This window comes from Lampetra planeri, chromosome 46, assembly GCF_965212315.1.
Source record: "Lampetra planeri chromosome 46, kcLamPlan1.2.h2, whole genome shotgun sequence".
NCBI classification, from domain to species: domain Eukaryota; kingdom Metazoa; phylum Chordata; class Hyperoartia; order Petromyzontiformes; family Petromyzontidae; genus Lampetra; species Lampetra planeri.
Window position 1 is genome coordinate 8,497,610 of NC_136152.1, and position 23,650 is coordinate 8,521,259.

The window sequence follows — 23,650 nt, forward strand, 5'->3', positions numbered from 1 at the left end:
AGCAGATGGCAGGGATGGACGATAGGAATTAGGGAATTTAAGGGGGTAATCGATTTAGGGGGTATGGCTGTAGCTGGTGGGGATCTGGACATGGAGCAGGCCATCTGCTGCGCTGCTCGACCCCTTACACCCTGACAGCCCCTTCGGCAAGGTCTTTGGGAGGCCCTGCACCTTTAACAAGTGGGTTGTGCTTAGCACGACTGGCATAGGCTGGCAGCAGAACCCCCAGAGAAATACCCTGGTGTACATGAGCCAACCAGGTTTCTGGTTAATGCCCACCAGACATTTTTGTGAGCTATCACGATGGGCCGCCTTGCACAGATCGTCCAGCAGAACCCCCGACACGGGCAGCAAGAGGCACGGCTGACTCGTGCACAGGTAGGCGAGGAATCCGCCCTGTACCAACAGATGGCCGCACGGCTCAGTGAGCGGGCTGTTTGTTGCATGTGTCGTAAGGGCCCATCGGCCGGACCGATGGGCCCAGCCCGATTGCCCTGAAGGCTGTCTTTTGAAATACCTTACACTATCTCCTTTGGCCTTTCCCCCATCTTATCTTACATCTCTTATCTCTTTTACGTCCTGCCTCGTGTTCTTCGTTCACAATCTTCCCTATCTCGCTCAGGCCCTCCTTCCTGTGCCCAATCTCGATTTCGGTCCTTCTCCCTCCTTGCACCCTACCACAGGAATCAACTTCCCCTGTACATTAAGAAGTCCCCCTCCTTAATCACCTTTCTTTCCTTTCTTAAAGCCTCACCTTTTCTCCATTGTCCATTCCATTCCTCTTCCATTCCCTCATCCCTCCACTGCATTTCATCCCTCCCCTGCCCTTTTGTGACCCCATATGCCCTCTGTTATGGCCACTTATTCCGCGGCTGTTGCACACCCTTGCCATATAAATCAGTCAGTTTGTGTTACCGCTTTTAAAATACGTAAAGCACATGTAAAGCACCTTGAGCTGAGGTGCTCTATAAATATAAAATAAGATCAAATTAAGATGGCGGTCAGTATGGACGTCTGACTGTGCCACTGCCCGTGTCTCTCATGGAGAGGTGAATCAGGACACCCTGACCAGTCCATCCTCCCGTCCAATCTGTCCGACCTGAGTCCCCCACATCATCGAGTGGTTCTCTCACTATCTCCCCCTAGGCCCCCCCGGGTAACGGAAAATGTTTGTGGCGACTTGGCCTAGTCCCACCTGGACTCTAACATGACTGCCGGCAGGGTAGCGATCAAATGTGGCCCATCAACGGTCTCCAAGCGAAGTCTCGATCTCTTCCGGGACTGGTATGGACGTCTACCTGCGCTGCTCCCTTTGTCTCTTTGGAGTGGTGTATTGGGAACCCTACCCGCTCATGCTATCCTTTTACTATAGCCTATCCCCCACCTTGTTGGGTGCCCCCTTCCTTTTGATGTCCCCCACTGGACCCTGCTGGTGTCTGGGTGTTTCGTAGTGACTGGCCCTGGTTGAGGTATGGTCCCACCTCTCTGTCCACGACCTCTGTTGGCCACCTTTGTGATCGCGATTGTGTGTGGCCTGCCAATAATTTTCAGGCGAGGTCACTACCTGCTTTGGGGCTGGTGGGGCACCACCAAGTGGTGTATGTTAACTTGCAATCATATGCATTTTCGTACATTTCATGCCATTTAGTCATTGTTTTCAGAAATGTCGGCTAGGAACACAACCCTTTATTTCAACATTGTCTAATGGGAAATTAGAGTTCGCTATCAGTAATATTGTGTGAAGTAGCATTTTCCAGGAATGCATCCCCTACTTATCATGAGGGATTCCTGTATCTGCTACTCCTGATGCAATTATTTTACTCGGCCACCTCAGTGTAAAATTATAGTTGTTCCACAGTAATATCAGCCATATGAAGAAGAAGCATGCTGGCAAGTGCTGGTTGGTGAAGACAAGGAGCATATACAGACTGCCATGCAATGGAGAGCCTGTACTGGGGGATTTCTGCTGTTGGAGGGGGTATTTTGTGTTTTTGTATTGTTGGCACGTTATGACCTGCCCCTACTAAACATATTTGAAAAAGAGCTTTATTGCTCATTGGATTCCTATAAATAAAGATTCTGATTGTGATTTCAGGTTGTGGTCCCCTCATGCTTCATACAGCACTTCCGATTAGCACGGTTGGCTACATACAGTGCGAAAGAAGTTCAACATACATGCATGCAAACTAATCCGTTGCACTTACATTGTGTGTCCTGAACCAGCTAACTGGCCGATTCAGAGCTAAGGGTGTTGCTCTTGGGCAACAACATCCACTCCCCACCCAACTGCTACTCGCCCCTCTTGAATCCTGTAGTGTTTTCATATTTATTTTTGTGTCATGTATGTTTATTTAATATGTATTTTTTCATTTGTGGTTGGCATTGTGTTTGTTTCTCAGATGGAGCTGGCTGTGCACAAGAAGAAGGTGGAGGAGGTGGAGACATGGCTAAGAGCTCATGCCTTGCAGCATAATGCTCACAAGGTGAATGTGGAACACCCAGTGCTACTTAGCCACGCCTCTGTACCCTTTACACCATTATGCACACCTCCATATATAACTGTTATCATCTCCCAATTCCTTCTTGAACATTGGCATATCCTTCACCCATATATGCACGACCATTGTTCACACCCTGCTTGCCATATACCTACACTGCTGCGCATATTACACAAATATATCAGCACTTCCTGGACTAACACGCTGTACGCACGTCTCGCAGGGCAGCATCCTACTGATCACGGGTCCAGCAGGTGCGGGCAAGACAGCCACACTCCAGGTTCTCTGCAAGCAACTGGGGATCATTATCCATGAGTGGATTAACCCACTCGGCCAGGAGACACTTGGTACGTCACGACACCAATTACACTGGTGCTGCAAAAACTCCACACTATTCTTAATATTTGGCCACCAGCTCACTGTCAGACATGTATTTGCTACCTGGCTCCAACCAGTTAATACATTTGCAAAAATATGCAAAGTTGTATAAATTAGGTAATTTGTTAGTGATTTGCCTTCATTGTGAATCGATTTATTGTCATGATTTTGTGTTGTGATTTGCTTCAATAATCAATTTTACACTATCCAGCTAAGATTGAAATTGTTCCTGCAATTGCTCTGTCCATCTGTCTGTCCACCTGTCTGCATCATGTGGTCAATGCAATTTTAGAACACAGTCTTGTAGCTTTCATAAAACTGTATAAATGCATGATATGGTTCCAAAATACTGGGCAATAAAAACAGAACTAATAATAAAAGTGTTTTCTGCCAAGATGTGGACGTCACAGAGCATGTGTGCATCTCCTGATGAGGTCATCTTGTGAGGTCATCGGGAGGCGTTGGTATCATCTTGTGCATCTCGGAAGATCACAAATATCATTAACCATGATACATTCACTGTGAAACCAAATCCTCCCCAACCTACCACCAACCCCCATAGTCATGCAATGTAATAATGCACTTAACGCCGGCACACGAGTGGATTTCATCGCTCCACATCCATGGTGGGCCTCCTCCCAAATGCATTCTATCCCGTGGTTGCCATTCTGTCATTATTTTAAACCAATGGCCATCATTTTGTCTCCTATCATGTACACTACCATGCATTCCTTTGTATGTAATAAGAGATCCTACAAATTTGAGAATGATATGTTTTGAAGGATGCAGTGTTATAGGTATGAAGGTTAGCCATAGGAACATAGGGGCATGCGGGCTTGTGGTAATTGGTGATGTCACTTGTCAGGGTGGGAGAGGGAGCCTGGTGGCTTTGGCAGTGGTGTGCAGACACAGGTGGCTCTATTCCGGGAGTTCCTGTTGAGAGCAAATCGATATCATGCACTCTGCCTCAACGGGGTGGAAGTCAGTGTGGAGCCAGAAGCGCGGCTTATCCTGCTAGAGGTAGGCATTATTTTGCACGTACACACATGCACACACACCTGGCGGTGCACAAACAAAAGCATGTACTACATTGAGTCCAATAATATCCATGAAAATTACGTTTCCAGAAAAGTCCGACTTAACCTCAAACACGTTTTTCATTTGGATGTTTAGTCCAATTGGCTTTGAGAGGAAATGTGAGAACCCTGAATTTAAAGCTTTTCAGTACCCATGCTTGCCAAACACTTTTGCCTCCCCAGTGCGGGTACTAACCACACCATTTGGCCAGGTATCCATTTTTTGGAGAATTATCCTTCGGAGGACCATGCCAGGTTTCGACAACCACTTTCCACTGTTCTATATATGCATAGTCAGGCAATGGAACCTTGATTGCTATAATTACAGCACAGTAAGACCTCTCCTCACACAAAGATACATTGGTTAACCTCATCATTAGATCTGGCACCACACAACATAATATAGTTTGTTCTCGATTATGGGACCTTGCAAATCCAGCTGCCCTTTGCGTCCCACTGCTAATGCTAACCATAACACAACAGATAACATGTTAGGTTTATGTGACATAAGGAAGGTCCTAGACAGGTTCACATACATATTGATGCTGGTGTTATGCATGACCAATATTCGATCCTGATCACTGGAATCATAACTTATAAATCACCACTCCCTGTTCCCCGCACACACAGTGCATACACCATGTTTGCTGTTACATCCATGACTGTGCTTATCTCTTTCCTCCTAGGATATTCCAAACCAGTTTTACAGGGAGGCCTCTACCCTGCATGACGTACTCAGGTAAGATATGACTGGTGAAGTGAAGTGGGGTTTGACCAGCACTTTTGAGTCCTATGTCCCACGAGGGTTCACAATCGCAATGTAGTAGAGCAATAGTTATGAGTTGTAAACAATTGCAGTTTGCCATTGAGCAGTGGTACTACAACGATACTACCATACTCCCAAGCCATAGGTTAATTGTTAATTTTACAATGGTTTAAAATCATAATGTGTGTGTTAACAGAAATGTATAAAATGCTAATCACAAAATGTGTTATGAAGCAACCAAAGAAAGTTTCTGTTTCACCAGCACATTGTTCGATTTCATAAATCTATAGCTTATTTTATTCTGCAGCATTTGAATTGGTATTCTCCATACTAACCAGAGCCGGCTTCCATTGCCTTGTGTACATTATATGCCTTCTTCGTCTCTTTGTTATTATGTACAGTATGTTGAGGTGCATGAAGCTGTTTTTTTAATGATGAGCTATTGGTGATGCTGCTTGTGCCATAACCCTTGTACTCCTGTTATCTTGTGATTCCTTTCCCTCTGTAACCTGATGGGCTATTTTAGAAAGTTTTCTATCCGTGGCCGGTGTCCACTGGTGCTGGTGGCGAGCGACTGCTCTGGGAGTGAGTACAGCCTCCGAACCCTACTGCCCCTTGGCACTCAGGAGGATCTAGGCGTTCATGTTATCAGGTGAGGACCAAGGTTTCCACCAGTCTGCTGTTTGTGTTATTCAAGTCCACATCAAGAATATATATTTGCGGAAATTATTTTTCCATGAAGATAATTATAAATATATCATCAGAATGTATAGGTACACAAGTTGGGTTATTCTTTTCAAAACCACAATCCTGAATAAAACCCCTTTTTAGCTGAAAGGGGTTCCAAGGTGGCAAAATGTTAACTACCTCACTTGGTATACAGGAAATCGTGGGTTAAATCCCGACCCTGACGCCTGTATATTTGTAGTTTGAACGTCTCTCTCCTATATTGATAAAGCAAGAATCATTGACATTATCACGATCGATAATACATATCTCTAGACAATGTGAAAGCCAATAATAACTTCATTAATGTGAAAATCTATCAATAAATAATTATTATTTCCATTATATAATACATTAATAACGCACAAGTAAATACATAATAATGAATAATAGTTATATAATAACGAGTTAATAAGCCCTGTCTTCGCCAGGAAAAGTTTTCAATGAATATAATAATTAACCTGATATGATTGATTATTTGACAATTTTTTCGATGCTATGACACTAACAACTACACCAAAAAAAATGTTATGCAAAAAAACACATTGTTGACGGAGGACGGCTGCTTGCGTTGTGGCCGAAACGTCGTGAGAATTGTATTTTATTATGTTTTATTTTTATAATTTTATTATTTCCCTTCTACGTGACTTTACCGAAAGAACCAAGAAGACTTGATTCAACTTGTTATATTTAAAGACCTACCCATCTGAAACTTTTAAATTTAAATAATCTGTTCTTTTTATTAGAAAGAACAAAAATTTATTAACATAATACTCCGAGGGGAAGCTTCTATATTTTACCGTTTTCGAATTATTCATATTTGAAAATCATAAAATGTTTAATTTTTTATTCAAAACCGTCTGAATCCGAATATCTCAAAAACAATAAAAGATAGAACAATGTTGATTTGAAGCTTTCATGGTTCTTTCAGTAAAGTCACGTAGGTATAAAATAAAATAAATCAAGCGTCCGTCATCAGGTGGGAAAGCATGATCTGCTGCTGAGGCAGACTGTTTTAAAAGGTTTGAAATGGGTGTAGCCCAAGGGTCATAAAGAAGTGGGCGTGGCTAGTGATGTTAATGTGAGAAATTAGCATGTAGCTGTAAGAACGGAGAGCGGCCTCCTCGACGAGGGTACAGAAGTGGCTATGTTAATGTGAGAGATTAGCATGTTAATGTAAGAACAAAGAGTGGTGCAATCCAAAGGCACGAGAGCGCAATCCAAAGGACATGTGAGCATGAGAGTGCAATCCAAAATGCATGAGAGTGCAATGTAAATGACATTTGAGTATGAGAGATCTAAGAGAGAGGCCTACTCGACTCTCTGTGTCTCTCTTTCTCTCTATGCCTCTTTCTTAGATCTCTCATGCTCAAATGTCCTTTCCATTGCACTCTCATGCCGTTGGATTGCACTCTCATTCAAATATAGTTTTAATCTTGAATTGAATTGTGACCCTGAATGTAATTAATTTATTAACAAGGATGGGTGGGGAAAGGGGAGTGAATCACTAACTGCCTCCCTAGAGTCACCTGAGTGTGTATCTGTGTGTGGTGTTTGAGTGCAGCTTCAACCCAGTGTCTCCCACCAGCTTGATAAAAGTGCTGATGCGTGTTGCCTCTGCAGAAACTGCCCAGGTGTGAATCTTCTTTTTTATGTAATGACTAAGCAATAGATACCCAATGTCATGCACGTCTGAATAATGGGGGTGGCCTGTTTCTTGGAAGTTTGTATTACTATTTTAGAGCACAATATAATTAATTTTTGTGGAATTTTTCTCTTGTCTGAAAACATATGTGATAGCAGCTTAAGATACTCCTCACATGCTACTGTCAATGAGAACACATCACCCGAATATGGGAAAACCGGGATTAGGTGATGTTGCGGTGATTGTTACACTGTATCATAAACCTGACCAGTTTGATGAGTATATGAGTATTAATATTCATGTAGTAATCAACCCAGATACCTAAATATGTGTAAGGTTTAACATTTGTGGCAGTAGAGCTGCACAGTGTGCCAAGTGGACTACATGGGGCATGAGAGGAAACATATCGCTGGGAAAGGATAAGTCCTTCGCGTCCCTTGCATTTAGCAGGAGTTGGAGCCAGATGAGGTCATTTTTAGTTGCTGGAGAACTTGAATGATGGCCACCAGGAATTTGATGAAAGAAGAGAAATGTCAAAGTGGGTTGAGGTTCTTTCAAGTGTTTGGCACAATGTGTTCGAAATTACTTGGAGTATGAGGCTTATACAGGTTAGCTTCAGCTTTGGGTGGGACATTGCAGTTTCTGGTAGTTGTAGATATGGTAATTAGAAATGGGGATTTTAAGCTGTGTTTTATATCAACTAAGTTGATGGCAATGGTTAGTGGTAGGAATTCTTCAGTTTTTTTGCAGGTACATGAACGATGTATGTTCATGTGTGCTTATGTCGGCGGGTCGTGTGTGATGCTGGCCGTGTTGGCCTTTATAGGTGCTTGTGAACAGCACTTGCTCCAAATGTTTCTATGGTTATACAGGGGATATTTGTCTTTGTGCAGGTAAGGGGGCGGCCGTGTGTGCTGAATCAGATGGTTCTGCACGACCTGTGTGCATCAAGTGCAGGCGATATCCGTGGTGCTATCAATGCCCTGCAGTTTGCCTGGCAGTGTGGTGAGTGCACCAGCAGCTCCACTTTCTTCATGAATGCGGTGATGAAGAGTAACCTTTAAACGTTTCCTGTAAACAACATGAGCAGTTTTCGAAGCTTTCGTGACTGCAGGAATTACTCTTTGGTTCTTTCGGTAAAGTCACGTACAAAGAAATTAAATTAAATAATAATAGAATACGACGTTTTGATTGCAACACAAGCAACCATCATCGGTTGTGCTGTACGAGTGACGAATTGGCATGTTCTTCTTCTTGGTTCTTTCGGTAAAGTCACGTAGAAGGGAAGTAATAAAATAATAAAAATAAAACATAATAAAATAATTCTCACGACGTTTCGGCTACAACGCAAGCAGCTGTCTTCAGGTGAAGAATGAGACACTACCAAGCTAGGAGCTTATATATAAGCTGGGTTGGAGGTGGAAGAGCGCCTTAACAAAAAGAATGTGCATATGAAGAGGAATTTAGCATATTCATGGGAAATGCGTAGGAGGTGGGTGGGGGGGTTTCAAAGTCATATTATGCTCATGCATTATGCAGGATCAGCAGCACCAAGGGGGGGTGCAGGGAGTAGCATTAACAAAGGAAAGGAATGTTAATGATATGTAGCTGCAGTTACTAAACAACCACGTAGAAAACTAAAGTATAAACTACATAAAAAACTAAAGTATAAACTGCATAGCACCATCAGTATACTTACTATACTCTACAATAAGCTGAGTTACTAACAGCAAGTAATACATTACAATTCTACGTCGTAAAAATTATATAATATGCTTCCATCTAAACTTTATTCTCTTACATCACACGAGCATATACCGTACTATATACTGCCATAGATAAACCCAACATTAAATTATATACTGTATTGCTATAAACCACCCTATACCTTATACATTTTAATATAACACTATGTATTATTCTACCCACCCTAATGTGTATCGAAATGGTTTATTACGTCCTTCCAATGATTGCTAAGCCAGAATCCATCTTCTCAGTTAAAATTGTCTCTGTGGGTGTATATGTGGATCGCCTCATGAACGAATCTCTCATGATAGCCAGATGGCTTGCAGAGAACCTCTGTCTTGGAGAAGTCAATGTCATGTGAGCCCACTGAGTTGTAACAGTGATCTGCCACGGCTGAGGTGTTTGTCCTACCGTGTTTCAGGTCAGCTTTATGTTCACGGATGCGGTCCGAGACATGTCGTTTGGTTTCCCCAATGTAACTGCTACCACAGAGGCAACTTAGTTTGTAGACGCCAGGGTATGTCTGGAACCACATCTTTTACAGACGGTACCAGATCACGGATTTTATGTACTGTGTTGAATCGGACCTGGATCTTGTGTTTAATCAGGATTTTGGAGATCTTTTTTGTGACCCCAGCAATGTAGGGTAAGGTGATGGTCTTGAAAGGCTCCTCCACAGGATCCTTCTTGATGGTTGGAGTGATGGCTTTGCGGATTGTGTAGTCGGAGTAACCATTAGCCTTAAGAGCTTGTCGTACGTGTTTGAGTTCACTGGAAATGTGTTCATGGTCGGAGATGCATTGGGCTCTATGATATAGAGTCTTGATGAGGGAATTCTTCTGGGATGGATGGTGGTGGGAATCCGGTTTTAGGTAAGCATCCGTATGGGTGGCTTTCCTGTAGACAGAGTGGCTCATTGAACCATCAGGTCTCCTTTTGATTAGGACATCCAAAAAGGGTAGCTTGCCATCTTTTTCGACTTCCATGGTGAATCTGATGGCTGGGTGTATGGAATTGATGTGGTCGAGAAATTGGTCTAGAGCAGGCCGGCCATGTGGCCAGATGACAAAAGTGTCGTCTACGTACCTCTTCCATAAGGTCGGGCGTAGAGTGGCAGTCTGGATGGCGTCCGTCTCAAATTTCTCCATGAAGATGTTGGCTACAACCGGAGATAGGGGGGAGCCCATTGGGGTGCCCTCAGTTTGCTTGTAGAAAGTTTCATTCCAGGTGAAGTATGTATTAGTTAAGCAGTGTCTCACCAGGGGGGGTACCCCAGCATTCAGTCCTTGATGAATCAAGTCTTCAATGATTGCGATGGTGTCAGGTACAGGAACCTTGGTGAATAAGGAAACCACATCAAAACTGACAAGCGTTGTAGCCGAAACGTCGTGAGAATTATTTTATTTTATTATGTTTTATTTTTATTATTTTATTACTTCCCTTCTACGTGACTTTACCGAAAGAACCAAGAAGATGAATCCCTGCAGTCACGAAAGCTTTAAATCGAAATTGGCATGTTCTGTTTACGTGACAACCCTCACTAGTTGGCTGTGTCGGGTGGCGATGGGTTTTAACGACACGTTCATATATTTACGCGATTTAACCCAAAAAACCTCTATTATGGATGATATTGGTCGCGAAAGCCTACACGTTAAACTGAATTATATCGTTCTTTTCATTCACTATCCGTAACATTTTTATTAAAAATTACGTAGTTTGCATAAATGCCAGAGATTTTCTTATACAGATATTCCTCAACTTACGAACACCCGACTTACGAGCACCCGCACTTACGAACCAGATTTTATGAAATATATATCTATATATTTATTTTTAAACATTGACTTAAAACGCGTACTCACACTTACAAACTAAACTGGGGAACTATTTTGGTCAGCGGCGCGATCCTCCGCAAGATAAGTCAGCCTCTCACTGGGAGTGCGTGTTTGTGTGTGTGTGCACGCGCATGTCTGTGTGTCAAAGTGGAAACACTGAAATAAGCTAGTGCTCGAGACCTCAGGGCAAAGGCGTTTATGATGCCTTCTGGAAAAACTCCATTTAGCATAGCCAGACTGAACCCCCCCTCGGGGTTCTCCCAGGAACAGGAGACTACTGCTGTTAGCCACGTGGAATGTTTGAAATGGGCTGTACCACTTAGACCTCTGTGGAATACAGGAGGCACAGTGGACCTGTTTTGGCTCCAGTCATAATGAAGGGTGGACAGTTCTCGACTCGGGGTAGGAAACTGCCAAACAACAGGGAGTGCCACTTATTTTGAACAAAATAAAGGAGGTGTGGGAGCATGGTGGTGAGGTTTGGGAAGCTGTAGGTCCCAGGCTCCGGTGGGCTTGACTCTCCATCAACAAGAGGCGAGGGGAATGGTGGTGGTCACTGGCAGAGCCAGTGGAGGGGGGGGGGGGTGGCACGTGCCTCCCCAATGATCCGATCCCTAATTTTGATCGGCTCATTGGGATTTATCTATATATTTAAAAGGGAAATTTGTGATTATGTGTGTCTGTTCAAAATGTTTAGCATACTTCCCGACATGGAACAAACTTGTACTTTCCAGACTGTACACCATGCAAAAATTATTAAAATAGACTTTTGTATTTTGGGGGCGGGGGGGGGCTCAATAATGCATATTTTTTTGCACGGCAAGTGAGCTGTGACGTCACATCTGTCATGTGACCCACGCATGTGGAAGCATAACGGAGTGTGCCTGCTGACGTCACGCCCCCCCCAACCCTCCAAGGCGCGAGTAAAGTGCCATACAAATGTGTTGCAGGTCTAAGGCGTTATTTGCGCAGCATTGCTTTATTATTTCAGTCGTTTACTGCTGTACGCACCCTGATAGTTGTGTGTGTCTGCAGCAAGCATGTGTATGTGTACCTATGGATGCGCGCGCGTGTGTGTGGAGGGAGCGGTAATGTAGTGGTTTGCGCTGCGCTACGAACCCAGCGACCCGAGTTCGATTCCCGCTCACGGCCACCACCGGTGACGATTATTTGAACCAGTCCTGGGCCTCCCCTAGGTCGACTCAGCCTCAGACGAGTAACTGCTGTGGTGTGTGAACATCACCATTGGGGAGACAAAGGCGGCTGGGATGGTGCTGGCCACCCACCCCCTCGTGTGCCGTGCCAGCCTTCATAGGTGCTCACTAACAGCACTTGCCTCCTACAGTCTCACAGGCTACACGGGGGATCTTTGTCTTTATCCTTTGTGTGTGGGGGGGGGGGAGCAGCAACTGCGTAGCGATTCGCGCGCTGCGCTACGAACCTGGCGACCCGAATTCGATTCCCGCTCACGGCCACCACCGGTGACGATTATTTTAACCGCTCCTGGGCCTCCCCTAGGTCGACTCAGCCTCAAACAAGTAACTGGTGTGGTGTGTGAACATCGCCACTGGGGAGACAAAGGCGGCTGGGCATGGTTAATGCAAGCCCTGGGCGAAGCCAGGTAGTAAAGCTAGTTAGTAATAAATCGGCATTTTGCAACCCCCGCTGCCACTGTGTAGCATATTATTATGTGCCAGGGACTTTATAAGATGATAGGACAATCGTCTGAGTCCATAATTGGCAATAAGTAATGGCAAAGCAGTTATAAGTGACTCACAGAATTGTGCACAGTTGCGTATACAGTACACGACTTCCCTGAAGGCATACCTTCAGCGAGCGCGATGCCGATCTCACACGGTTTTAATTCGACCCTCGATCGATGGCTGCGCCATCGCCGCACACGCGTCGAATAAAAAGCCAGGGACAAGTCCTTACTTACTAACAACATCCATCATTTTTCATTGCTGGAAGGGTTGCCCCCACAACCTGAAAATCCTGGCTCCGCCATTGGTGGTGGTGGTTGCTTATGCCCCCACCGATGATGAACATCAGTGGAGGGATGCAGACAAGGCTGATAAGTCAGACGCCTTCTATAACCTCATGTCCCAGGTACAAGCTAAAGTGGCCCTTTGGGATAAGTCGTCCTGTTGGGTGACTTTAATGCCTGTGCGGGTTATGACGCAGACACGTGGGTCGGAGTGATTGGAAGGCATGGGCCATATCAGCTCAATAATAATGGGAGGAGGCTGCTAGGCTTGTGTGCAGCCCCTGGGCTTGTAATTCCCAACATGCTGTTCTGACATTGGTGCATCCATACAAAATCATGGATACACGCCAGGTCCAAGCAAGAACATCTGCTGGATTACAAAGTGACGGAGCAGTGGGTGCGTGCCCATGTCATTGACACCAAGACCTACCGGGGAGCTGATCTGCCCACTGACCATTGGCTTGTTATCTGTAAGATGCACCCTCCATTCTTCCACTCCGGTGTTGGGTGTCCATCTAGTACCCAATTCAAACCCACAGTAGCCTGGTCTCAGCTAGCTAAAGATACAGGCACTCCTTGACATACGCGATAGATGCGTTTCTGGAAAAGTGCGCGTATCTAAAAATCGTGTATGTCAAAAGCAATTTTCCCATAAATAATTGTAAAGGATGGTGTTAAGGAATTTCACTCACACTCACAGACATGATCACCTATATTATCCTAGCCTATATCAATCAATGCATGTACACAAAATAATACTTAAATTAAAATCATGTAAACTCTAATATACGTCTGATAAAATAAAAATGTAAATAAAGAATTACAGTAAGAAATAAAAAAGCGGTGAACACAACACAAGTAAACTTTAGAGCGTGCGATCTCATCGAGAGACATGAGTCAAAGGGAAGAGCGCTGGTGTATACGCGGAGAAATGCTGTATAGTATAGCACACTAGTTATAGTTATTGTATCGCACTGTCTGCTGGCAACGCCATTGGGTTGTGGTGCCAGGCTAGGGTGGCATATGTCGCGTTGTGGATGACGTTATTCTGAAAATTGCCTCACGCATGTCAAAAGGTCTAAATACAAAGCGCGCGTTATTCCAAAATGGCGTACAAAAGTGCGTAAACCAAGGATTGCCTGTAGTTGCAAGCAAGAATTTCAACATCACTTGCAGCTGGGGTTGGCATCGTCCCCCCTCCTGATGCTGTGAGGGGAAATGGGTGAGGTTCAAAACTGTGGCTCATGTAGCTGCAATGACTGCGTTGGGTATCCAGTCCAGACTTCCTGGCAGAAGCAGGAGGTGTTCCGGATGGATGAGAGAAAACGATAGGCCCACTCCCGTCATCTATAACATCCAACATCGGAGAATGAAGAGGCTTGCCGCAGCCTTTGCTCAGAGGTTGAGAGCCATGCGGCGCTGCAAGGATGAGTGGTGGGTGCTCTTTGCTGAGGGGATGGTTTCTGCCTCAGTAGCCCACAATCACAAATCACTATTTAATTCCATCCAAAAAGTTACTTGCAGCATCTCGCCTATCACTGTCCTTAAGGGAAAAATGGTGATCCGATCTCCTACCCTCAGGAACTGATCTGCCGGTTTTCATAGCATTTCTATGAGGTCTTTGGGGAGGGGAATTCCCTCAGCCCAGACAACATCATGGGGCAAGGTGTGCATGACTCTGCTGGGGCCTCTGTGCCTTAAATATTGGCAGAAGTAGTCACCTCTTCTGAGTGGTTGGCTGAGGTACCATCTGTGGAGGAAGTATGAGCAGCGCTCCGGAGTCTGAAACCAGGAAAAGCACCGAACAGATATGCTGAAGAAGAGTGGCGTCTGTGTACAGACTGCCCTACATGACATCATCACAACTGTCTGGACCACAGAATGGGTTCCACAAGATTGGAAGGATCCCTGGTGGCTCATCTTTTTGAAGGGGGACAGCACAGATTGTAAGAACTACAGGGACATTTCTCTCCTCAGTGTGCCGGGAAAGGTCCTGGCAAGGATGGCACTGTGGAACAATTTATTTTTTTATCCTGGGTAGTAAGTGTTATTTCCTAATTATTTATGCCTCAAAAGTACAGAAAATGGCTATTATTCCCCACAAACTTTGCTTTTGTGACCAGGACAGTGATATTTAGAAATTTACCTATTTTCCAGATTCAGTGCTGAGTAAACTTGGAGTAACTTCTAGAACATTCTAGAATTTTCCAGTAATTTATATAGTATAAATACAGGGGCCTTAAGCCCACCAGTTCAGTTTAGTTCCAGCTGCCTAAGTGGATACATATCTACATTTTTCTGAGAATGCATCAAGACAAGAGCGAAAAAGTACTCTGTGGAATTCTAGATTTGAAGCTTTCGTGACTGCACGGATTCATATTCTTAGGTTTTTTCGGTAAAGTCACGTAGGTAAAACATCAAAATTAATGAAAATAAAATAAAACAAAAATCACGACGTTTCGGAGGCAACACAAGTCTCCGTCATCAGGTGGGACCATCACAGCCGAATTAGCTGCATCAAGTGAGGCAATGATTCAAGATGTAATCCCTTATAAGCAAGTTGAAGGGGGGGGAGGAGGGGGGGGGAGCTCATCAGAATGTGGTAGCCAATGAATGGAACGTATCGGGAGGGAGGGGGGGCGGGGCTCAAAGACAGCACGGAGTGCTAACTTAGCACTCCGTGCTCCTCCTCCCCCCCCTTCAACTTGCTTATAAGGGATTACATCTTGAATCATTGCCTCACTTGATGCAGCTAATTCGGCTGTGACGGTCGCACCTGATGACGGAGACTTGTGTTGCCTCCGAAACGTCGTGATTTTTGTTTTATTTTATTTTATTTTCATTAATTTTGATGTTTTACCTACGTGACTTTACCGAAAAAACCTAAGAATATACTCTGTGGAAGCATCTGCAAAGATGTGTGAGGCCTACAAGGCATATTTTGGCATGCCTGTCGGGGATCAAGACAAACCCTGGGCACCTCATTCCACCTGTCAGAAATGCAAAAAAACTCTGGAAGGCAAGATGGACAATTGTTGCTCGGAATTTTCTGTTATCGAATTTGTAAAAAAAGAATAATTGTAAAAGTTTTTAATTTTAAAATGTTTTACAATTTCCAATGTTATTGAAAAAATATATATAAAATTTGAAAAATTTTGCGATAATCTCTTACACATTAGTCATGGGGGAAATGTATTTTTGTAGGATGGTACAGAGGGGGAAAAGAGAGCCATGGAGTTCGCTATCCCAATAATTTGGTGGGAACCCACTGACCACTCAAGCAACTGCTACTTCTGCATGGTGGACCCTTCCAAACGTTGGACTGGCAAAAATGCACCTGCCATCATGTATCCGGACCTTCCTTCATCCATCGCCCTGATGCCACACTGCCATGAGCTCCCCATACCCACTCCTCCGGAGAGAGAGCAGCCGTCTTTAGAAGAGAGCAGCAAGTCAGAGAGTCAGGAGGATGTAGATCCAGATGACAATTTAAGAGGTGGAGCTGAGGAGAGAAACCCATACCACCCCAACCAAAATACCTCAATGACCTGATTAGAGATCTTGGTCTCACAAAGTCCAATGCCGAGTTTTTGACGTCTAGGATCAAGCAGTTGAACTTGTTGGATGAAAGTGTGCAAGTTGCAGATCAGAGGAAGCTTCACCAACCTTTTTGCAGCTTCTTCTTGGTTCTTTCGGTAAAGTCACGTAGAATGACAGACCTGTTCTTCACCTGAGGACGGCTGCTTGCGTTGTGGCCGAAACGTCGTGAGAATTATTTTATTATGTTTTATTTTTATTATTTTATTATTTTCATTCTACGTGACTTTACCGAAAGAACCAAGAAGATTAATCCCTGCAGTCACGAAAGCTTTAAATCGAAAATTTTTGCAGCTTATTCACCTGTCAAGATGGGCTCTGCTTCTGCCACAATGTGACCAGTCTGTTCAAGGCAATCGGAATCGCCTGTAACCAGAATGAGTGGCGTCTCTTCATTGACAGCTCATCCAGGAGGACAGCTCATCCAGGAGCCTCAAAGCCGTGCTGCTCTATAATGGTCACAAGTACCAGTCTCTTCCCCTAGCTCATACGGTGCACCTCAAAGAGGATTACAACAGCATTAAGACCTTGCTGGACGGCTTGAAGTATGATGAGTACGGCTGGGAGGTCATCAGAGACTTTAAAATGGTGGCATTCCTGATGGGTCTCCAAGGCGGTTTTACCAAGTTTCCCTGCTATCTTTGCCTTTGGGACAGCAGGGACACCAATGCGCACTACTCTGGTGAAGAACTAGGGCATAATTGGCTGTAGGATGTCCCTCAAAGTCCATATCCTTGATGCTCATCTTGATAAATTTAAGGAGAACATGGGAGCGTACTCGGAGGAGCAAGGCGAGAGCTTCCACCAAGATATACTGGACTTTGAACGCCGCTACCAAGGACAGTATAACGAGAAATTGATGGGAGACTACATTTGGGGGCTGATTCGTGAAAGTGATTTACAGTATACTGTAATCGTAAATCTCGAAAAACTACTCACTTCTAAATCTTTTTAATAATTTTTGTATTACTTTAGTATAAATACAGGTGTAGTGACATCGCCGGATGTCCCAATGAAGTGGGTGCAGTACCGGCCCTAGAGGGGCACGGCGTGCGGAGTAGCGACATCGCCGGATACCACAATGTTGTGGGTGTAGTACGGCCCTAGAGGGGCACGGTGTGCGCTGAATAATAGCACTGGATGGTACCACGCTTTAAGTGCAGTGCCGACCCTACAGGACAGGGTGTGTGGGTGCCGACCGAAGGATAAGGTTGTGTGAGGCCATGGCACTCTGGTTGACCCGGAAGGACACGTGACCAGTTAAGTTGACAGAGGGGGCCCCAAGAGGGGGCTAGGGGGTTCACTTGATTGGGATCCAGGTCCTTCCCGAAGATTCTGGAAGGTGGACGTGGCCAAGGGCGGAGCCAGCCATGCCACAGAGAATATAAGCCGGGTCCCGAGAGGGGACCGGGGTTGTTGTTCATCCTGGAAGAAACCCTTCGTCTACGATCTCTGTTCAACGAGTCTCGAACACGTGGACCGGGGCCGAAGTCCCAGTCCATAGTAACTAGTGTAGTAACTTAGCTGGGTGGTCACCACCTTAGGTTGTTATTCTGTTAAGGGGAAGTTACCCTGTGTGTTGGAACTGAATAAATGTGTTACCTCCAAAGTCTACACCTGCGACTCAGTTGAACCCATTACACATGTTAATTTTGATTCATATGTTGTTTTTTTCTCACTTTATGTGAACGAAAAGACACAAATTCGCCCGTTTTCTAATTAAAAATAGGAACATTTCAAAACATCACTCTCCTGATCACAAAAGCAAAGTTTGTGGGGAATAATAGCCATTTTCTATACTTTTTGGGCATAAGCAATTAGGAAAGAACACTTAATACCCAGGAACAAAAATTGTGTTACATAGTGTTGAATACTTATTCAACATTTGTTTGCCAGGTTCTCTAAGGAGAGGCTTGCGGAGCCCCAATATGGTTTCAGACCCGGGCGGTCCTGCACAGATGCCATATTCACTGTACGTTTGCTACAGCAGAGGTGTAGGGAATTCCAACAAAACCTACATCACTCCTTTATTGACCTGGTGAAGACCAATGATTTTATCAACAGGCCAAGGTTCTGGGCTGTTGTTTGTGATTTCGGAGTCCCTGACTGGTCACTATAATTAAGGGCCTTGATTATGATGGGCAACCCCAGGTAAAGCTATGTGGCTTGAAGTTATAGCCATTCCCTCTTCACCTTGGGGTGCGACAGGGATGCCCTGTGGTTCCCATATTATTTAACATTATCTTTGACCATGTAGTGGTCATCCATCTTATGTATGCTGATGATCTGGTAATTGTTGCCCGCTCAGAGGAGGAATTGGAGGTGCTGCTGCTGAACCTGGAGCATGCCAATAAGAGGTGGGGTCTTACCATCAGCCCCACCAAAACTATGCACCTGCCTGGGTATTTTGGGCCATCAAATACTCCACCCCCTCAACTCACCATTGGTGATGGGGCAGTTGTGGAGAGAGTGGAGAGTTTTCCATACCTGGGCAGTGTGCTTATGACCAGCTCCGGTTTTACATCAGAGGTCTCACTCCAAATCAGTCCAGCAGCATTATCTTTTCATCGGCTGCGTAACAATGTATGGAAGCTACCTGGTCTGTTGCTACACATGAAGCTTTGGGTCTCCCCGGCCACAGTCATGTCCTCCCTTTACGCTTGTGAAACATGGACCCGTCTAATGGAACATCCGTGCCAGTTAGAAACATTCAGGCTGGCCTGCTTACGATCTATCCTGGGTTTAACCAGGCTAGATTGTGTGAGGAGCTCACATCCTTGAGAGATCTGGACAAAGTCCCATTGGTGAGCCCCTCCGGGAGGCAAGGCTGCATTGGATGGGCCATATAGCCTGCATGCCCAGCCACCACATGCCTAAACAGCTTTTGTTCGGCCGGATAGAGGGGGTTAAATGGGTGCGGAACTGGCTATAGAAGAGATGGAGTGATGTGGTCCATGAAGATGTGGAGCTGAGTGGACTTGCCGATGACTGGTACCACCAGTGTCAAGATCGGCCTCTGGAGGAGGCTCGTAAAGGATGCTACTGGCCAGTTGGAAGCAGTCGCCCTCCAGCAACAACTGAGAGCAGAGGAGTGACGCTGACAACGAGCAGAGCGCCGAGCGGCTAAAACACAGCAAATTGGCACAGTAGGTGCACAGGTAGTGCATCGGTTGGTTATTTCATTCAACCCATGGCACCTGGGTCTGTCTCGTGACCTCCTGCCAGCAGGCTATCAACACTTCACATGGCCTTAAAGTAGACTTATCCTGGTGTTATATATTTTGGGTCTTGAAAATTTTATAAAAATAAAAAAAAAATTCAATGAAAATAAAAAAATGTGTAATTTCCTGAAACTATGCAAATTATGCTAATGTATGCAATAACGATAATTAGGTTCTGCCTCGTCTCGGGTAGTATTATCAATCGGGATAATACAATGAATTGTATAAAGTTATGCAAGTGTGATGTAAGTATGCTGATTAAGCTCGGCTTTGTTATCTAGGGTTGTATTATCAATCGGGATAATACAATGATTCTCGCTTTAACTTTTACTGATTATGTTTTAGTGCTTATGTCAGGTCTCAAAATTCAGATCTCTCTGCAAGATACAGTTCTTATAATTAAGATTATTATGCATGAACTTAGGAAGGCACCACTCAGACTCTTCTGTGTTAAGCAACTTTAATCTCTAAACAAAAACAACACTAATATGCGAACTCTTCTGCTAGGAATGTCAACACAGTACTCCTGGAGATGTCCTCCTCATTGATCCGTACATTTAACCCTCAATGATAACGTTTGTTAAACTTTGTAACAGAACAATCGGTTATTTCCTCAGAGTAAGGCGAGCATACATGGTGATGGGAAAAAGTCCTTAAAATTAATGTGACAATATTCATACAAACAGCAATAAACAAAACATATCCCGAAAGCAAAGGTAGACCTCCATGAATTCATTGGTAAGCTTATGCAATTAACGAAATGTCTTGGAACAATGTTGTACGGAAATGTGCCTGTCTGTCTAGCAAATGCTTATAAATTGGCTAAGGCTTCAACACATTCGCGGGCAAGATTCTGTAAACAAAAGAAAGATTTCTACACAATAGTCTCCCTGTGAATGTGTAGATTTGTAATATAGATCTTTATACATGTGTAATAAAAGACTCGGACGCTTCTCTCTGTCCTGTGTCCTTTATTTGGGTTCGATCTCTTTTCCCTCACGGCACTCCCCTATATACTCTCTGCTCTGCAGCCCCAGGCTGCTGTCGCTCACGTAGCCCAACTCCCTCCTAGCAGACCCGCTGCTGTCTCGTCGCGCAGACCCCTGCTGCCCAACTCCTCCCTTGCAGACCCGCTGCTCTCCGCAGCCTCCTCGCTGCTCCTGCTGCCCCGGGGTCGGTCACCGTTGGCCGACGGTGCCGATCCTCGTGGCCCGTGTGTGTGTGGCGATCTCGCCACCCTCTCTCTCACCCTTCGCCCTGCGTGACCTCACACTTTCCCAGTCTCCGATCACTCCCCTACTGCTTCCGGTTTCCCCCCTTATAGACCTGAACCCTCTCCCCCACGTGACGTAACTCCTCCCCCCATGACGTCACTTCCGGGAGGTCGTTTACGCCCGCATTACACCACCCTCCCCCGTAGAGAAAATCCAGCCGACCTCGGCTGAACACAGCTCCAACAAGCAATGCGAGCGAACACGACCGAATACGAAATAGGACACAGAACACACAATAATATACCGAAGAACAAGAACACAACACAATAATTAACGAAATGTGAGGGATTTCGAGCGGGTGCGGGTCGCCGGGCCATCCCGGACGGTCGGTGGCCCTCCCGCCGAGCGGGAACGTGGCAGGGTTTTAAGAGCGACAGGCTGAAGTTCGTCTGTCGCTATTGGAAGCCTGGCAACGTCCCGGTCCCCTATTCTCGAAGGCGCAGCATCAGAGGCATCCCGCAATCGTGTCCGCGGCGGGGTTGGAAGGGCTGCGGGCCTCAAGGGTTCCGCAGCCGTGGTAGGCGCACCCCGAGCTGAGTCTTCTTTCCCCTGCCGCGTCACGGCCGGCTCGTCTGTGAAAGGCACGACAGGCGCTCTAGCAAAGTCAGCAGGCACAGGCAAGGGCGAGTCGGCAGCAACAGACCCCGGCAAGGCAACCTCAGGAGATGACGCATCCGGTCGAGGGGCCACGTATGGTTTCAACCGAGATGTATGGACGAACCAACGCCGAGAACCAAACCGAACACGCGCCGACTGCGGGTTGGGAACCTCGATGAGGCGAACCGGCCCTTGCCATGGCTTATGTAACTTAGGAGAGGTACCTGGCCGCACCTGTGGACAATGGAGCCAGGCCAGGTCCCCCGTTTTCCAGGGGCATTCCCCTTTCGAACGTCGCGCACACCGCTCGTTCCGAGCCTGGGCTTTGGCCGTAGCCATGCGAGCCCCTACCCGCGCCTCAGTAACTCGGCGAACGGTGTCCTGAATATAATCAGGAAGAGGCTTGACAGGTCCCCTCGCTCCGGTTCCCAACTGTTCATTAATCGGCGGTACGTTTTCACGACCGTACATTAGAAAAAACGGCGAATATCCTGTAGCCGCATGCGGCGTCATCCGGTACGCTGAAAGCACCCCAGGGATATGCAAATCCCAATCCGATTGTTTTTCACTAACCGTATGGCACAACATGGCGGACAGGGTCCGATTAAGCCGTTCCACCATACCATCCATTTGTGGGTGGTAGGGAGATGTCCGTATTTTTTTTGTACCCAGAGCCGCACACACCTCCCCCAACAATTTAGAGGAAAAATTCCGGCCTTGGTCTGTAAGGAGCCTCTCCGGCGCCCCTTTGTCCATAACATACCCAAATAGAAAGGCGTCTGTGATAGACGCCGCTGACTGGTCAGGCAAGGGCCAGGCCATCGGCCAGCGGGAGAGGTACTCCACCCCTACCAGCAAATATTTATTTCCCCTAGCGGATGGCGGAAAGGGTCCCAAAATATCTAACGCCACATACTCATTAACTCGAGACACCTGAATAGATTGTATTGGCGGCACATATGGATGTTTAGGTGGCTTACGGCGGGCACAATCGGGACACGCGCGAACGTGCCCGACGACATCCGTCGTCATGCCGTGCCAATAGTAGTCTCGCTGCAGCGTCAATAGCGTCTTCTGCACCCCCAGATGTAAAAGCGTGTCACAATGCAGAGTCCTAATCAATTCGTACCGTAATGATGCCGGTACAACAAGACGCCAGCGTTCCTGCATCCCTTCCCTCCACATCAGCAAGCCATCACGGAGAGCGGTTTCCGGCACGCCTCCCGCACAGAGTCTCCCACTCCCCTTAACAGGCCGCTTACGTAACGTTACCAAAGAATCATCCAACATATGTTCCCGAATCCACACAGACCTCGGGAGATGTAGAATGCCATCAGCCGGTCCCCCATCAGCCGGCCCCGCATCAGCCGGCCCCGGCTCAAGCGGAGCTTCAGGCACTTCGACTGCCAGCGCGACAGGCTGAGGGGGGTGCTGAATCGGGCCACACCTATGCGTCCCCGACGCACACGCGCAAGGGGATCGCTGCGGCAGCCTGGAAAGTGCGTCCGCATTAGCGTGACGCACTCCCTTCCGATGGTGAATTTGGAAGGAAAATTCTTGCAGCGTGTCCAACCACCGCGCCAGCTGGCCGGATGGTTGGTCCATTTTAAGAGCATACTGCAAGGCCGCATGATCCGTGCGAACAATAAACGAACGACCGTACAGATACGGTCGAAATTGGCGGAGAAAAAAAACAATAGCCAAAAGTTCCCTGCGAGTGACGCAGTAGCGGGTTTCAGCGGGAGACAAAACCCGGCTACCATACGCCACCACGCGTTCCACACCACCTTTGGACTGAGATAACACCGCCCCAATGCCTGTGTCACTCGCGTCCGTATCCAGAATGAAGGGATGTGCAAAATCCGGATAATCCAACGTCGGTGCCGTAGCCAATAGATCGCGTAGGCCTCGAAACGCCGCCTCCTCTGGCGGTCCCCAAGCAAATTTGTGTCCTTTACCCGTCAGGAGATGCAAAGGCCTCGCGATCGTAGCAAAATTTGGAACAAACCTCCGATAATATGAGGCGAACCCCAAAAACCGACGCACATCCCCCACCGTGGCAGGGGTTGGCCAGTCACGGACGCACGCAGTTTTGTCCGGATCTGTGGCCACCCCGTCCGCACTGACGATGTGCCCCAAATAACGCACGGAGTGTTGCAGTAGGTGACATTTCTTAGGCTTAAATTTCAAATTAGCAGAACGCATCCTGATGAACACAGCCTCCAACCGCGATAAATGCTCGTCAAATGTGCGGCTGAAGACGATAATATCGTCCAAATATATAAGACATGTCTCCCACTGCAA

General features: G+C 46.2%; 1 protein-coding gene across 6 annotated transcripts in view; it reads left to right on the top strand.

Moving 5' to 3' along the window:
- The window catches only part of RAD17 (RAD17 checkpoint clamp loader component), a 94,540-nt gene that overhangs the window by 31,737 nt on the left and 39,153 nt on the right, over positions 1 to 23,650 (top strand). For all 6 annotated transcript variants that reach the window (XM_078615300.1, XM_078615301.1, XM_078615304.1 and 3 more), the window contains exons 4-10: positions 2,400 to 2,483; positions 2,722 to 2,845; positions 3,742 to 3,896; positions 4,639 to 4,691; positions 5,245 to 5,370; positions 7,009 to 7,078; positions 7,983 to 8,094. In XM_078615300.1, coding sequence (XP_078471426.1) covers positions 2,400 to 2,483; positions 2,722 to 2,845; positions 3,742 to 3,896; positions 4,639 to 4,691; positions 5,245 to 5,370; positions 7,009 to 7,078; positions 7,983 to 8,094 — 724 coding nt within the window. The remainder of the gene's footprint in view (positions 1 to 2,399; positions 2,484 to 2,721; positions 2,846 to 3,741; positions 3,897 to 4,638; positions 4,692 to 5,244; positions 5,371 to 7,008; positions 7,079 to 7,982; positions 8,095 to 23,650) is intronic.